The sequence below is a fragment of the Ambystoma mexicanum genome, chromosome 4q (genome assembly GCF_040938575.1).
Source record: "Ambystoma mexicanum isolate Mex_15411 chromosome 4q, UKY_AmexF1_1, whole genome shotgun sequence".
NCBI classification, from domain to species: Eukaryota; Metazoa; Chordata; class Amphibia; order Caudata; family Ambystomatidae; genus Ambystoma; species Ambystoma mexicanum.
The window spans coordinates 494,190,662-494,209,289 of NC_090928.1; the positions used below are offsets into that span (position 1 = coordinate 494,190,662).

The 18,628-nt window shown below is 43.8% G+C and overlaps 1 protein-coding gene across 1 annotated transcript in view; it reads left to right on the plus strand.

The window, feature by feature from the left end:
• PNPT1 (polyribonucleotide nucleotidyltransferase 1) overlaps positions 1-18,628 on the plus strand; it is a 1,336,943-nt gene that overhangs the window by 909,617 nt on the left and 408,698 nt on the right. The window contains exons 16-17 of the mRNA XM_069608057.1: positions 2,577-2,643; positions 2,729-2,818. Coding sequence (XP_069464158.1) covers positions 2,577-2,643; positions 2,729-2,818 — 157 coding nt within the window. The remainder of the gene's footprint in view (positions 1-2,576; positions 2,644-2,728; positions 2,819-18,628) is intronic.

The following is an 18,628-nucleotide window of genomic DNA, read 5'->3' on the forward strand; positions in this document are numbered from 1 at the left end:
CTAGATAGTATCAACTGATGTTTGAGGGGGACCGACAAACACCCCGCCCGCTCCATTTGCCTTGCCCGTGTCCTTGTCGATGCAGGTGGGATTCACTCCAGTAATTGACAAGGTTCTGCTTGTAACTGGGGCTTCTAATTCCTTATCTGTACAGCTCACTCCCTGAAGCGTGTCCAGCAAACCCTTAATTATAGAACATTGCCCCCCTGGCAGAGATAGAGTGCTGCCGTGCAAGCCCCTCCAATAGCTCCTCCAAAAGTGTTTTTGCTTTCCTCCAGGATTTGATCAATCTCTTCTACCAACCATTGGACCTCCCCCACAGAATCAATACATTTGTTTGGGTGTAGCTCAGACCCAAGAGCCCTCCCTCCCCCCAAGGACAGGGTTGATGGTGGTGGCTTTAGGTGGCCCTCCCTGTTGGCGCTTCTTTCTTACCACTCACATCTTGCACTGAGATTTCTGCGGGCATCCGCCTCTAGCTGAGTGCAAAAGAGGAGTGGAGGAAAAGGGGAGATGTGCGGAGACCCCATGGAGGGAATTTGAGATTAAGGCTTAAGATTCAATCTTGCTCTGAGTCCCCACACAGGTTCGTCCCACGGTAGCCCACGGGCGTGCAGATGCCAAACACTGCACCCCTGCCCTGCCGCGGGCTTCACTGCTGCAGGGTTGGTGCCGGCGTTAAATGTCCAGGGGGTGTGGCCAAAGCAAACAGTAAGCAAGGAAAGACCCAGGAAGGGTCCCAGTGCCGCCAAACACTGCGCCCTTACCCTACCAACGGAAATGTTCGCACGCACTTTAAGTAAAAGCTATAGTGCTTAGGGATGAAAAAAAGCCTTTCTTTTCCATTGTTGAACATTTTTATAATACGGAACTGGTCGTGTGTCTCCCATTAAAAGGGGAACTTTTTTTGAAAGTCTCTGAAAACCCTGAAGCTAACTTTCATGATTTTTACCAGGCTGTACGGCATCAAAGGAAGGTTGCGTGTGACCAATTAAGATTACCCGACCAGAGTACAAAGCATCTCTGAGTAATACATGGTTTAATCTCTTGCAGACAATTGAAGGTGAAAATCTGAGACTGGTTGTGTATACCTAAAGCCATTTTTCCTTTGAAAACTGTAACTTGTAACTGTAAGAACGAACATTCTTTAAAAGCAGAAGTTGTTGTATTAATATGGAGAGCAAGCATTTCCCAAGCCAAGAGGCAAACCCTTTCTATACCGCAGAAAACCCTGTTTTTAAAAGCAATCCACCTAAAGGGGAAGTTGTTAATTATCCAGTATCCACTGATTCAAGTGAGATATTGTTATCTGAAGCTAATAGTTTGGCAATACAGCTTCGAGGTAGCTACTGGAACCAATAAGTTGCATATAAATCTGGGGAAGGGAGCTGGCTGCTTGTGAGAAGATTAAACAAATAACCTGTAATGCTGAGACTATTGAAGTGGGGAGATAGTCCGTCTGGGAGCAGAGGCAGGTTATTCTTGTGGAAGTAAGGCAGACTGAAGAGGCAAAGTGGCTTCCCTTTTCATGGAACAAAGAGAAGAGTGACTTGCCTACATGTAGAGTTCAAAGTGTCTTGTTTTTAAAATGCCTAACCATTTTCATAAACAAAGTTGAAGCAGAAGTACCAGAACTGTGCTTGTATATAAAACCGTCTGCAGATATCATATTGAAGTTGATGTTAGTAGAGGTACACTGTGGAACCAAGGAGTCGCTTTCCATAGTGCTAGTAGTAGAAAGGGGGTTGTTATTCTGACAATTATACCAGCTATACTGCAGAGGTTATGAACAATTGTAGAATAAGAGGTTAATCTATTTTCTGAACTGTAACAAAGCTGTCCTGGAAGGATGACCGCCAGGATTACCATCAGTGCTGTTTCCTTGGCTAAAATTGTAAAGGGTTCTTTTCAGCTAGAAGCTGAAGAACTGTTACCGGTGGATTTTTGTTTGAACTTTTGTGTTATTTGGAACTTACAAGAACTGGTTCAAGACTTTATTCTTCTGTTTGAACACTTGGGAAGGTTGACTTTGAACAATCCTGGGGAAGGGATTTACCCAGGAAAGGTGAAGGTCATCCAAATTACTGGTTGGTTGTTTATTAATTTATTTTGTTGTTCATGTACTTTATATGTTTTGTTGTTTAGTGTGAGGGCCACTTTTGTTTTTGTTAGGAGTGATTGCCTTAGTTATACGAGGTAGGGAACTCGCCGATAGATTAGGTTTAACAAGAATGTATTTGCTTCTTTTTCTTTTAATAAATATGTTTAATTCTGAAAAACATACAAGCAGTTGTTCGCCACGCATTACTGGCCCCTCAAAACTGCCTCTGTCCTCTTAAGTAAAGAAAAGTAATCCAGTGTAGAAACGAGTGAACATGCTGTGCTGAATTAACCAGAGATGACATAAATTGGTGAAATTCTGCAGAATCACTTGGTGTTTAATGTTCCTGTTGTACTAGAGTCCACAATAATATTGAAAATATCAGTTTAGCATCATCAGTTCTAATGAGAGCAATCAGTGAGGCATTTTAGTCATCTCATCTGTCTATATTGTCTACAACTGTTTTTTTTTCTAGTTTCCTCCTTATGCAACAAATGAGATTGGGCGAGTTTCTGGAGTCAATAGAAGGGAGCTGGGTCATGGTAAGTTACACTATATAGACCTATTTAAACACCATAATATAAACCTTACTACAATTTGAATTATGCTTTTTTTTTTTAAATACAGGTGCTCTTGCAGAGAAAGCTTTAAAGCCAGTGATTCCTAAAGATTTTCCTTTCACAATAAGAGTAACGTCCGAGGTCCTTGAATCGAATGGTGAGTATTGTAATGGCTTCTTTCCAAAATGAAAATCACTTTTTTTTGGGGATTAATAGTGTAAACATCTATTACATTTTTTTCAAAAAAGGTAGCAGGCGCCCCTTTCTAGAAAAAACATGGCATGATAACCTGTTCTGGTTTTTTTTCCCACTTTGAGAGTCCGCAGCCATTGCTTTTTGCTCACCGGACCTTTCACAGATGGGGAAATATCCATTTGCATATCAGTCTTTGTCCCGCCCACATGGCCAGTCCAGCACCTAAATGCTATGGCAATTCCCTTCTGAACAAGAGTACCAACAGCAACCCCATGCACATGTTAATCCAGATTGTGCCTCCTAAAAAGCCACAAGACCCCCAGTTCCACAATGCCAAATAACAGTTTCTTTGCAGGTCACTTTGAATAGATGGATGTGTTGGCTTCATCGGTTGATGGCTGCCTGAAGCGGAGAGCTCCGTCCCATGCGACATCCCAATTATAAAATATCCTTTGAGGTGCCTGCTGTTTGATCTTCCCACATAGAAGAGAGTAGCTGATGGTGAGGGGCAGCGGAGGGCAAAGGCTGTTGTCCCGAGACGAACTGGCCACGGCGGTGTAACCAACATCAATATCAACAGAGGGGAGTGCCTGCCGGCGGCGGCTCAGACCTCCAATAGGAGGAGCAACTCCTGCTGGGGCCGGCGCTGCAGCGGCCTGTGAGGAGGGGCTGAGCGTGCATGGTCCTTGTTTTGGCTGCAAGGAGTGTGCCGAATCTGATCCAAGTGATACTGCGGCGCTGGGCTGGAGGCCCTGGACTGCCCGACTCACCCGGGCCCAGTAAAGCGAGGAACCAACGACTTGATCTGGCACGGGGTGAGTGTTATGGCCCCCCCCCCCCCAGCCGAAGAAGAGTGGCCGCAGTACCCAACAGGGACACAGCAGTCCTCCGGCCCATTGCCGGGACCCACCCTCGTAGCAGGAATATGTACGGACTGTGACATCCGGAGCACAAGACTCCAGAAGCACCTCCTCGCCTACCCTGGGAGAACGGCGGGAGCATACTGCAGCTGATACAGCATTGCTCAATGCTGGCAAACATAAAGGTACCGAGGGGAGGCAATCCGGCACACAGGGGAACGTGCAACAGAGTCCGGAATTGCACTACGTTGAGAGCAGGGATGCTTGGGCAATCTGTTAGCGGCCACAGTGTGGGGAAGATGCAGTAGGGGGCAGAACATGGAGGACACCGCACTACAAGTGCAACACAGACATTAGTAAAACACCCAAGATACGGAAGATAACAACGGGGTGACCAGGCTGGGCTCTACAGAACAGGCCGCTCCTGCGCCCCTTATATCCGGGATAGCCCTGGGAAAGGGGTGACCTTGGCGCGACCACAGTGGCGACAATGAGACTGATGGTCAAGTTTGAGCAGCAATGATCATAGCCAATGTCACGCACTGCAGCACGTACTCAACAACCCCATGCAGAAGATACACAGCTGTCTTGAATTGCCAGTGACGGAGGGCATGGGCCCCACTGACCATTAAAGGAATAGTGTGCTCAAAAATATTATTGTCCCAAAAGATGAGCAATAATCCAAAACATGCATTAAAGGAGGGTTCGGGCATGTGTTTTTAAGCATACGTTGATCGATCGTACAAACATTTCCTATGCACCTTACCGTAGTTTTCCTCATTTTTACACATGCGAAATGAGGGAGCAAGGTGCGGCCATCTTTTGCTAATCTTATCCGTTGCCGCATCGCCCTAAGGTGAACTGCCCTGGCGGCACTAAATCATATCCCCCGCCCCTGAGACTTACATCACCAAACCTAGTGATATTCTCTGCCTATCTCCATGATGTTTCTGGGCAGCGTAGCCAAACGCGCCCAGTAATCGCCTACGTGTTAGCGTTCAGTTGACGCCATACCTGGAATATCAACACACATCTCACAACACAGCGCGTCCCAATTTTGAATATAAAACTATACTTTTAAAGGAAATAGCAAAACTCTACAATTTGTAATGTACTTTTATTTCAAAATAAACGCTCCGAGAACATCCGGTGATTGCCATTTTTCTTTGTTCTCGATCCACAAATGTTTATCGTGAGACACAGTGGTCTTTTTGGGTATAAGAAGCGCATTGGACGCACCGTGAATCGCAAGGCTTCGGCATCAGCTTGGCGCTAGGCCACCGTAAACGATGTCAGGTTGCTCCTTATCGCTGGTGCCACGTAAGGGCATACCGGCCGTGGCGATCGTCCCAAAACAGCGTCATAGTGATCCAGCCATTTAAGTTTATCTGCAGCTGCGTGTTAAAGAAGCCATCAATTGGTATCTGGAATCGATGACAATCGCAGAAAGGCAGGATGTAGCTGTTTAGATAACATAACAGAAATGTGTCTCAGTAGCCGTTCTGTCTTATAATTTATCAATTTGCACATTCATTCTGCAACGTGTGAAAACTAATGATGAACACAAACGTGAAACAATGGGAACACAGAGAAAACATTGTGGAAAGTAGTCTACAATTTGCTTGAGGTTAGTGCTATGGAGTATGTTTAGCTCGCAATGGGATGCAGAAGCATAGATGGCATTTTAACTAAATATTAACGTAGAATTTGGCTTTTGGTGGAACCTGGGGGAACCCAGATGTGGATTACGTGCATTTCGATGCTGGACTGCCCATGTGCCCGGGACAAAGACAAGCACACACAGGTTGTTTTTGCATGTAGTTGCAAAATTCCACAAACAACCCATTACAATGTAAGCCATCAATAACAGTCGTCTATAAAATCGTCTACAATAAAACTTACATAATATTCGGCTTTTCCATTCTCTCGGCGTAACGCAGAGACTCAGTTCAGGTCAAAGAATTTTCATAAAATTAAATTAAATGTTGCTTTGTCCAGTTTAGGAATGGTGAACCTTATCATATTTGACAGTATTACACCCTTCCCTTCATTAATTCCTTTCGGAATCCTCCCTTTCTTCTAAGGTAAAAAAAAATTGAACCTTATACTGTGTACAATGCGTGGGTTTGCTCAGCTCACAAGCAAAATTCAAAGGCGCTGACCTTCACTCCGAATGGGAGCAAATAGCCCTTCACACCATAATGGCATTAGAAATATTTTTGAAAAACAAATGAATTGTTTGCTGCCATCCACCAATGCCGCGCGAAATGTCTAGTGATTTACTTTTTTTTAATGAAAACAATTAGTTTACTTCCAAATGCCTTATTTATAATGTACCTCTGGAGCACTTCACACTCTCCCAGCGACTCCCACAGCCAGCCCACACCACCTGTCAGCTCAGCCCGTCTCCTGTTCACACGGCAAATCACGTAAACATTTTTCACAAGGAGCGAGTTGCGAGCCCTGACACAATGTGCTTGTACAAGAATGTCAGAGCAAGCCCTGCTGCAACCCCCTCCTGCCAAGCCGCGGTCCCTTGAACCCATGACCTTGGTTCCCTTTGAATGCATCTGGTCGCCAGACCCTAACCCTGCACCACCTCAAACTCACCTCCCATATACCTATTTTGGATTGGTCATATATTCTGGTAACGCCGACACCTACCCCCACTGCGTTTGAAATCGTAAGACTCAGCGGGCTGCAAATCAAAGATCGGCCCCTGTGATAAGGCAACAAAACTCAGAATAAAGGACACATCCATTGGTATGGAGATTATTTATATAAGATTCAGCATCCAGAGAACTCTGCTGCCTTGAGAGCACTCTGGCAAACAATACAGAAACAATAGGTTTTAAAGGGTTATAGTGTCATCAGTGACGATTTCTATACAGTCTACAAGTTACAGTTCCATTGGTTGGGGAAGGGGTGCATATATAGTTCTGTAAGGGCAGGCTCCACGGGATTGGCTGAGTTGGCAGGAGGTTGGACATCACGTGGTTCATCTGGGCCAGTCCGTGCGGGGTGAAGGTTGCGTCGGGTCCAGAGAGGCGACTGGTTCTGGCTAAACTGATCTACATACTTATCCTAGACACGCATTAAACAATGATCATCACTATACCTTTTAAGTATATATTAGAGGCCTATAAATTGAACACGTGTGTTTGTACTATCCCACTTTGGGTCACTAGCAAGGTGAAGGGTGTGGGGGTCTGGCCCATGAGGGTAACCTGTGCGGGTCGGGATTGATAACTGTCAGGTCTGTCACATCAGAGCGAGAAGGGGGTGGAGTGACACATGTTAGTTTAGGACGGAATATACTGTCACACGGGTCTGGTTTTATTGCAGGCTCTCTGGGGTGGTCAGCAAGGAAGGGTCACACTTCTGGTACATCAAAATATTAGCTTTGGGGGGGCACAAGGTTGAAAAATCTGTAATTTTCCAACAGGAGAGGTGCAGGAGCAGGTTTGTTGAGATGGATGAACTACAAGTCATGGTTCGGCCCGGTCACACTCAGGACAGTGATCTCAGAGGAAGAATGAAATTAATACATTGTTTGCTGGCAACATCTTGCCTCAGTGCATCCGTGAGAAAGGGACTTGGGAGGCACAGGCGCAGGAGGAAAAATTTGGGGGCTGTCAGTGCTCGCTGTGCGTGGCGCTGCTGAGGGGAGAATTCGCAATGCCAGAATGCGGGCTAGTCCAAAGATGGAGTCAAGGGTACACAAAATGGAGTCCAAGGGTGTCTTGAATAGCCCCCCCCCCTGCATATGTCTGGGCCTTATTCCCCATGGCTGCAGAAGGGCAAAGGAGGCATCCCCCACTAGTGCAAGAGCAAGTGGTCACTTTCGCGGAGAATGAATGGAAAGGGGGCCTCAACCGACCCCCTCCTTCCTTACACTTCCTTGCAACGACCCCTAACACTTGCCCCCATAAAAATATAGGTCAGAATGCACCTATTTCTCAACCAACCCCCTTTGATGCGCTATTTTGCTTACAGTCAGTAGTTCTTGCGTGCAAAGTATCTTATCTAGCCTAGGTCTCATTCCTTTTGTGGGACACATAGTTATTCAGCTATTTGGACAAGTGTTGGGTAAGGCAACTGCAGAACCCCAAAGTTGCTTTCATGCTGTTATACATCTGACCCTCCCCGATCAGTGAAGGACCCACAAGAGCTCAACGAAACCGGGAAGTGTGAAATCAGTGTTACACTGTATGGCATTCTCCAAAATGCACTTCTTGCAAAAAAAAAAATTGACAGAGGATACATTTCAAAAGACAAATTGGACACTTTATTTGGACACTATATAAACATTGTTGAACAAATAAATAGCTGCTAATCATTTGAACCGGGAAGTGAACTGGTCCACAAGGTCTGCTTTCGGTGGAAAGGGCACGTTTGCAATGTTTTTTGGCAATGTATGTGTCCTCTGAACAAAAACATGCGCGATTCCATGAGTATGCATGTCCAACACAGTCAAAATTAGATCTTTCCCAAAATCGAATTCCATTTCCTGCTATATTGGCTTGACTACCAATTTTTTGCTGTGTAACGAAGCATCCCAAAGTTTCCTGCAGGCCTCTATTGTTCACGCCCGACGTTCTCGTTATGCGCTAATACCGCTAGTTATGTCCTATATTACATCCCGTCTATGCCGAAATGCAATCTCTTGGGCCTGTACTTTAGTCACATATTGTGGAACACCTCCAAATCTCCTGTGTGACAGAATTCTGAGATTCCCTTCAGATCTCTTGATAGTTTTATCAAACACGAACTTCGCAAGAGCTTTGTGTGGAGGTGAAGATTGAATCAAGCATTCCTGCTCCTCCGACAAAGGTCCATGGGCACATCGGTGAAAATGTTGGTTTTCTGTCGAAGAGTGAACATTGGAGCAGTAGTGCATTAGTGAGCGCCATTTTTCTAGTAGAATTTCCACAGACCCACCACAAGTTTTGGAGCTCCACCAAAGATGGTTGCTGAAAGACTGGGACCACTGTAAAATGTTTTCAGAACCTTTCTTTTTTTTCCAGCAACTGAGATTTTTTTTGATTGATTTGGCAACGTGCCATACATTATATTGATGGCGAATATTTGGAAACTGCTCTCTCTTGTTCTTGGCTATTGAAACATGTCTGTCTGTGGTTATGAGGTCTATTTGCATTCCCCTCGATTTGAGATCTTCCACAGATTTGATAAAACCATTATTCTCCATGGCCACTGAGGATTTACATTCGGACACCTGCACGACCACCAAACTCCGAATTTTTTTAGTTTCCATGTCCTGAAAGGGCTATGTACAGTACTTTGCTGAAAATCTGGGGCTGTCGCATTGTCCATCGCCAGCTAGCCTGAACCGTTTGTCAGAGAATGTCCTTTCAATTGACATTTGTTAAATTTTCCAAGCTTCACTAATAGCAGGGAATAAATATTCATGTTGATATTTGTAGTGCTGAGTTTTAGAAAGGAACTGGAGTCCCACAAATTGACAGAAACTGGACAATTTACTAAAAGTAGAGCCACTGAAAAGTAAAGCTGCTGCACACAGTAGATTTCCAGCTGGCACTTTCCCTAGCATTGGTTGAGCGGACCATGAAAATTTAGCATGGAGCAGATCACAGGTGGCTTGCATTTTCGGGTTAGTGCCTTGTGATACACGAGTCACATTCAACAATAGCTTCCCGCATACGTCGCCCCTCACTGGATGGACACATTTCATTATCAGTATAATCTCTACCAGGCAGCTGTCGAATACAATGTATTTGGGCTCCTTTATTAGACTATCGTCCTGCATGAATGTGGTTTGTGACTCAATTGTGGTGGACATATCGACCGAACAGGACAAACTGTAGTCACGATCTTTGGCTAGTTCCTCGGTCAATTGTGTTGAGGCTTCAGTCTCTGTTATTTCAGCAAGTGTTATTTTAACACGAATCAGAGAAACCATCAATGTCGATTGTTTGTTGGGTGGCCCTCTTTTTTGCGGGTGTCGATTGTGTCAAGTGGTCTGCGAGTAATTCAAAAGCATCTACATTATATTCAGTTTCATCTTGTGGAGTTCTTGCGTTGTAGCAATGGTCCAACAACACTTTGCGGACTTCGCCGGTCACATTCAATTAATTTTCTGGCCATTGGGCATAAGCATCTCGAGTCTGCTTATTGATTTGAACACTCTGCGCCTCAAATAATAGTTGCTCAATGGTGAAATCAGTTTGGCAAGCAACATCTCTGGGTTCAGTAGCTGTCTGTGTCTTCATAGTTCGTTTACTTCTGGGCCTCTAGGAGATGGGTTGTAAAAACATGTTCAATGTAAATCCAACATACAGTATATAGCACTTTACATTTTTTTAAAAAAGCATGTTATGAAGACACCAGGCCAAACCAATTTATTTTGTAATCAAAATTGTTAGTGACCCTTGCTTTCTTGATTTTCTGTGAAACCGTGTTCTTCATTGTAACGGCTGTACCAGCAAGCTGGTCCGCAACCTCGGATCCACGTGCATCCTTTTCTATTTCCCAATCTTCTATACATCCCTAGAATAGAATAATCTTTAAAAGTAAATCGTATTTGAAATCAAATTCTTTCCTCGCACACATGGCTTACATAGATGCCCTCATACACTGTGTATGTCATTTAGTCAAAATATACATTTTGAATTTCACCTGATTGATGGCTAGTGTACTCGATCAGAGATCACTGTGCGAAACCCACTGATTGTAATGTTGCACTCAAGCATTCTACAAATGATGCTTGTTTATAATAATGTCAATGTCTAATAGTATCAGATGTAGGATATACTTTCTTTCATTCAAGGGAACTGTCAGTACGTATACCTCAGGCTCTGGATCAGCTCCAAAGGATGATGTAATTGTAGTTCAGTACCAGCATCACCCTGTAACACAGTATGAAAAAAGTGAAATAAAACCCGCACAATGGGATGCAGACAATGGTAGATATAGATGAAAACCCATAAATGAACCATTATGTAAACAAACGACAGGATACATAGATACGTAAACTTTTTCATATCGTCTATAATTCCATGCATAATACAGTTCCCGAATTGAATACCGAAATAAAACTACCTGATACGCGCTCGAAATTGTTGTTGACTCCGGGAAAGAAATGGATGCAGAATCTTGCTCCTTCAATTTCAGTGCATTGTCATGGAGTTGTAAAGGGAAAATTAGATTTGAATTAGAAATGTGGGAAGATCCAACTCTGAACAATATGAACTTTCAGCAAGTCTGTATGGCTCACCATTGATATAGTGGATGTCGTCACTACCGATAATCTGTGCTTCAGTCAACATACTAACCTAAAAAAAAATTGACATGTAAAGCAACTGATTACGAAAAGATTATACTTATTTCCAAGGGCACTATAACATAGTTTTCTGTGTCCATAAATAGTTTTCTATGATGCTCCTTAAACTAGGGACAGATGTATATCAAAATGGGTTGTAGTTATAAAGCAATACAATCTTGTCAGTATGAAAAGTATTATAAGGAACATTTAAACCAAAAATACCAATCTGTCCAGGTAGTTACCTGTTTACTACCCCAAGGCCTACAGCTAAATCATGAACCGTGACTCACCTGAGGCAGCGTGTGCATGAATAGAGTTGGAATTGCATTTGGAAGCAATTTACGAGGTGTTCTGAGCCGATGCTTCTTTGTGTACTGCGATTGGTCGTACATATTTGTGGTAAAGTGCAGTCTGCAGATGCGGAATCGATCACCCCTCAAGTCCCCCAAGTCATCCTGGGCTCTACTTTCAAGCTCTCCCAGCACAAATCTGCAATATCTGACCCATTCTCTTATTAGATCTATATTCCTCTGGAATATGTGCATTATTGTGGCTTTTAGGTTTGGTATGGGTCTTAGAATGGCAAACGTAAACCATACAAGCAGGCATTGTTGGAAATTCTGTAAAAAATAAAATAAAAAGTTCCACATCGTTAAATTATTTTCCATGAATGTGTGAGAAAGATGGAATTATATCATACATTTTTCTATGCAATGTATGTTTTGGTCACAGAGCAAAACCTGTGTAGCGTAGCCGAATGTATTCTAGGATAACTTTCATACTCGTCCCTTGAATGTACTATCATGCATCAAAAGGAAACGTGCTTATAGACACGGTCCGCAAAGGATGCAATTCTATCCCAATTGACACTGATGACAATTGCTATATATCGAGAACAGAACAAATTAAACTCAAGTCAATGGCAATTAGATGAATGAACATTACATTACTGGGTACATTTATTCAAAATAGATAGAAATTTAGAGATCAAGAAGACATGATTAGGTGACCTGCCCTTACCTTGACCAACAAACAGTTAGATTCATCAAGCAGGGTAGTTAGCAAGAGGACAGGGAGATGTTCACAGATAACACGATGACGAGTTGACTTTCAGTGGTCACAGATGTTCTCAGGTAGCACGTTCATGAGTTGACTTGCAGTGCTCACAGATGTTCTCATGATAATTATCAAGGGGTCTATAAAGAATTAGGAAAGTGGCTGTGTATATGTCATGGTTTTATGTGGATATCAGGGGTGCGGCCTGCTTCAGGGGAGCCTGCCTGAAGACACTGGGTCTGGGGAGGGCAAGGCCCCTGTGCTTAAGATACCTTTGAAGTGTACATGGTGTGTGGCACCTTGGCCGTTTCCACCCTGAGAGCCCCCTTGGGAGTGCACGGACACAGATGTGAACTGCCATTGAGTAGGGGGTAAAGGACGGCCAAGAGGCATGCAGGAAAGGGCCGGAACACTGCTGATTGGAGACACACTTATGTGAATTGCAGGGGTGCAGCCTGTTTCAGGGGAGCCTGCCTGAAGACGCTGGGTCTGGGGAGGCCATGTGAACAATGGTCCCTGCGCGTTAGATACCTTTTGAAGTGTATATGGTGTGTGGCACCTTGGCCGTTCCAACCCTGCCAGGCCCCTTTGGCAGCGCACATCCACTGGTGCGAACTGTCGTTGATAATGGAAGGGGGGATGGAGAGGCATGAGGCATGCAGAAAAGGGCTGGAACACTGCTGATTGGAGACACACTTATGTGAATTGCAGGGGCGCGGCATGCTTCAGGGGAGCCTACCTGGAGACAATGGGTCGGAGGAGGGCATGTGAACAATGGCCCCTGTGCGTAAGATACCTTTGAAGTGTACATGGTGTGTGGCACGTTGGCGGTTCCCACCATGCCAGCCACCTTGTGAGGGCACGGCCACAGGTGCTTACATTCATTGATTCTGGAGGGGGGATGTCCCTACATGAGGCATGCAGAAAAGGGCTGGAACACTGCTGAATGGAGACACACTTGATTCACTGAAAAATTGAAACAACCATTCATAAAAGTTCTGTTCTATTTTATTTTGTTGCTGATGTTCATGGCACAAATGTACTACACATTATATGCTTTGGGTTGCAGCACAGTGTGGGAAAATCCCCTGTACTGACCACTGTCACTGGGGAATGTCTCTAATGGCACCAACGACACAGGCGGGTATTACTCGTCGAAAGCAGTATCCAAGCCTCCCATGCAGCCACTATGTAAACAAACGATTGGCCACCAGCCTGTACCACCTGTGTAAGAGAAAGATACAAACTGTTTTTAAATGAACAAGATAAGTGTATTAAACCTTAGTTGAAAATGCAATCTTGTATTCTATGGCATTGTTGCCAGCACAAATGTTACTTCAAGGATCAATCCACTTGGGCTTTAAAGTGTAGACACATTATAATATTGAATGACTATGCATTCCATACATTTGGGACACACAGAAATATTGTTTCATGGTTGTACATAAAATAAACATAAGACGATCACTATAATTTCCCCAAATCGCAATTGATGTATAGAATTGCAAGACTACATTCATTTGGCAGTGATAGATCAAAGTTACGACAATGTAGGAGACAACCATGAAATGTAAGTGGCCTCACATCTAGAGTACACTTACTCGTTACTTGGATTGCGAGGGCGAACTGTTGCGCGAAGTTCGTGCATAAGCACCATCATAATCCTCAACACGGACTGTGTGAGGCAGGCTGCCCTGAAGTCATGCAGCTTGGTAACGCTTTGCGGCTGTGTCTCGTCTTCCGATATGTAGGACAAGCATCCAGAGTTTTCTTGGCAGCAGCAGTTCTCCTCCTCGGTTGGCATTACCGTGCACCGATTGCAGGTACACAAGGTGGAGACGTCGTCCATGCGACTAGGCTCAGGCTCTTGATCTGGTGATTCGTCCTCCCAACTGTCGTCCGAAGCCCCACCGTTGCCGCGTCTTTCTTTTTGGAGTAATTCCGCCTCAGAATACTCTGGCTCATACTGGTAGGGCTGTATTGTTGCCATTATGCGACACAATAAAAATAGATAGTAATGATAGTACTAGTATCTGTTTGCACGGTCTACGAGCAACGAAGATAGTTGAACAGAGCAGAAACGAGGCACAGGATACACAAAAAAAGACAGTGAAATGATTGGAAAGCAAATCTGATGTCTGTCTATACTTATCGAGGAAAGAGGCACCCTGCCATTTCCATGGAGACACATCATTAGCTGAAGCGCAGAGAATGTTGACACGAGACGTGCTTTGGGGTTGTGAAATGGCTGGTACGCGTCTAGTGATGTCAGCCTTGGGGCGGGGGATATGATTTAGTGCCGCCAGGGAAGTTCACCTTAGGGTGATGCAGCAACAGATAAAATTAGCACAAGATGGCCGCGCCGTGCTGCCTGATTTCGCATGTGTAAAAATTAGGAAAACTACAGTAAGGTGCATAGGAAACGTTTGTACGATCGATCAACGTATGCTTAAAAACACATGCCCGAACCCTGGGACAATAATATTTTTGAGCGCACTATTCCTTTAAACATCATTTTAATGAAAGTTCGTATGTAAACTTTTGAGCAAACGAGGCTCAAAGCATTTACAAGGGAGCATCCATTTTGACATTTCAGGCCGCATCCTCAGCTCATGTTAAGCTCTGCCCTGGCGGCACTAAATAAGAAGCAAAAGCCCCCTACTGGGAGCTTTTACTTACTGCAGCCAGAGCAGAGCTGCATGAGCTGAGGCTGCCTTCACTTTCATTTTACGTTTTCGGTGCTCCCCAAGCCAAGGGAAGCACAGAAAACGTTAAATGAAAGGAAAAAAATAAGTGCAGCAATTATAAATACAACGTTATTGTATTTGTGATTGCTGTGGTTGCAAAGCCACGGCAATCACAAATACAACAATGTTGTATTTCTGACTGCGGCGGCTTTCACTTTGAGTCTCCTCGGCTCCCTGGGTCAAGGGAACCCAGGAGACTCAAAGTGAAAGCCGCAGCAGTCCGAATTAAAACGTATTTTAAATATGCTGCGGTTTTCTTTCTACGTTTCTCGGGCTTTGGGAAACGTAGAAAGAAAACCGCAGCATATTTAAATACAACAACGTTGTATTTATGTTTGCTGTGGCTTCATCTTTGAGTCTCGTGGGTTCCCCCGACCCGGGGGAGCCCAGGAGACTCAAAGCTGAAGCCACAGCAAACATAAATACAACGTTGAAAGTGGTGAGGGCTATGCCGTCTATCCTATGCTTTTTAACTGTAGCGTCCCAGGTATCTTCTACTACCCTCATAATATGTTTGCCGGGTGATCTTGTTTTGGCAATCATATACTTGGTGGAGCCTAGGCCCCTCCTGCCCCCCGCCGCTTGTTCCATTTGTACTCCTCTTTTCCCCGACTCGCCCATGGACAACTCTTTAATCGCCCTTTATTGGGCTGCTTGATAGTATTTCTAAATGTTTGGGACTCCTAGCCCTCCTTGCTCAGTTGGGATCATTAGCGTGTTTAAAGCTATCCATTTTATTTTGCCATATGAATGCTGAAATAGCTTTGTGTATTATGGGTTTCATCCAAAATGACCAAATAAAAAATACTGAGTGCGTGATTTGGTGAAAAATCCGACGACCGGAAAGTTTGACCAAATCACGCATTCAGTGCTGGATGGTTCGGGGGTGTCCCCCGCACCCTTGCTCACTATATTGCAGGGGGAAAAAAAGGAAAGTACAGGACCCTGCGTTGGCGGCGGTTCCCGATCACGGAAGTGAAAGGGAACAGGCGTTGCAGGGACACAGCGAGACAGAATGTAAGGTAAGTAGGGGAGTGGGTGGGGATTAGTTATGGGTGTGGGTAGGGTTGTGTTGTGGGTGGGGGTTAGGGGTAAGGGTGTGGGTAGGGGTTTGGGCAAGTCAGTAATGTTCAGGGGAGAAAAAAACGATGATTATTACGAAAAAATAATCTGTCTTTTCTCCCTCGAGCATTTGGAATTGGGTCTTTCAACCCCAAACCGAAAAATGTATAATGCTTTGGGGAGGGTTACTATCTTCACAGAGTGTATTCTTCCCAGCAACGAGATAGTGAGAGGATCCAATTTTTTTAACTGTGAGTCTATTTGTTGCAGCAATGTGAGGTAATTTGCTGTATATAAACCTTTTTAGTGTGGAAGTTATTACTACCCTAAGCAGTTTTTTCCCCACTTGTGCCCAACCAAATTGCGTGTGTTCCTGTACGTCGTGCATTTCTGATGGTGAGAGAGATAAGTTTAAAATCTCAGATTTGGTAACATTAATCTTTAGGCATGCTACCCCACCAAAAGTTTCCAATTCTTGTGTGGCTAACTGAAAAGTATTAATAGGGTCTGTTGCCATGAGTAGCATATCGTCGGCGTAGGCCATAATTCTATGTGGGATCCCTCCAAAATGTATTCCCTTTATTCCCTCTGTCTGTCTGAACTTAGCCAATAAAGGTTCCAAATGAAGTGCCTATAGCAAGGGCGACAGAGGGCATGCTTGTTTGGTTCTACGTTGAAATAAATGAGGGGGGACATATGACCATTTATTAGTAGTCGTGCAGTAGGGTTTTTATAATTGGATTTGATCATTGCCGTGCATTTTGGTCTGAATCCCATCTTTGTAAGGGGGAAGCAAAGACCATTCCACACGGTCAAAACATTTTCTGCGTTGATGGGGACAAGGACTGCAGGGATCTGATTCTTTTCCACTTTCACTAAAATATGGCATACTTTGCGGATATTGTCTTGCGTCTGTCGAAGTTTTATAAACCCTGTTTGGTCTGGAAGTAGAAGTATAGGCATATGGTCTACTAACCGATTGGCCAAAATCTTAGTGAAAATGTTTGCATCAATGTTAATCAGTGCTTTTGGGCGGTATGACTTGCAAATTGTTGGGATTTTTCTGGGTTTGGGGAAGAGGATTATTTTTGCTTCTTCCATAGCAGGAGTAATTTGTCCTGTGGGTATGAAGGAGTTATATAATTTAGTCAATATGGGGGCTAATAAATTTGTTTTATTGAGCGTAGCTGGGTATCCATCTGGGCCTGGTGATATCTTTAGGGGAAGTTCCCTGATAACCTGCGTCACATCGTCTTTAGTTATGGCCCCTTCTAATGCTTGGATGTCAACTGATGTGAGTTGAGAGAGATTGACCAAATCTAAATAAGCTTTCTGTAGAAGTCGTACCGGAGCTTCATATTTATATAGATTGGTAATGAAGGAGTGGAACTGTGTAAGGATGCTCAAGGTTTCGGATGTGGTCTCCCCCGAGGGTAGTTTGATCTATTGTATAGTCCTTGAGGCTGCACGTTTTTCGCAGCTTAGATGCTAGGAGGTGATCCATTTTATTTGCTTTTATATAATATTGTTTGAAAAGAATAAGGGCTTTCTCTGTCTTCTTAGCAATATGATGATTTAGTTTACCGACTAGTGTCCTATGTTTTTTCTGAATCGCTGGACCAGAGTCAGTTTCCATCTTTTTTTAAAGTAAAGCTAGTTCCTCTTCTTGTTCCAATTCTAAGGCCTTATTCTGCTTGTGTCTTTGAGCTTCAGCTGCTATAAGAGAACCTCCTTAATGTTGCCTTAAACGCATCCCGGATAGTTTTCAACAATGCTTCCCCTTCTCGGTTTAGGTCAAAATATTCCCTTATTTGTTGCGCAATTTCTCCTCTGGCCACTTGATCCTGTATTAATGTAAGTGGAAAGGTCCAAGACCAAAGACTTTCAGGCTGATTACGGGTTCAGAAGAACTGAAACATGTCGGATATATATGTTTTGAATTACAACACTTGTAGAGTGTACTGGGTGTCAAACTCATTTATGTGCATCTAATTGTTAAATGTGGTCAATTGTATGTTATGTTAGTGAATAGGTTCATTTTATATCCACCATGTGGGTTTTATTTTGGGTCGTGTTCATTTAGAACAATTTCTTTATCTATTGGAAATTAATTAAAATTGCTAGAATTGTGTATATGATTTGTGTAGATAGTCAATTTTTGGACTGCTAGGTATAGGAGGGGTATACATTACCTTATCAATATAGATGAGTTAATGTGTGGAATTCAATTTTTGGTACCTTCTCCTTTGTGTGTACGAATATTTATGGTCTGCCTCTGACCATGTGAGTAAGGTAATATCCAAGGGGGTATTTAGCCTTTAGTAAGACTGATAGTGATCCTTTGTTGCCTGCCATCCAGATTGAAAAGTAGTCAAAAGGGGAAAGTTCATCTGTATTTTATGCCCTGTGCCTGTAAAGTTTTTACTATGGGGTACATAGCACTTCGTTTTTGAAGAGTCAACCTGGATAAATCCTGATTAAAGTTGAATCTCTACCCTGTTATGTGTGATTGAGGCAGAAGTTCTCGCTTCCCTTAATATTTGTTCTTTTTGAGGGTAGAGCGCAAAGGCAGCTAGTACGTCCCTGGGGCGGGTACCCGGTTCTAATCGCTTAGGGTCTGTTCTATGTACCCTATCCAGGAGAATGTTGGCATGATCAATTTCAGTTGTAAGGTCTGCAAATATACAAGTAATCGTGTCCTTCAATTCTGCGTCCGACACTGATTCCGGAAGATTTTTGACTGT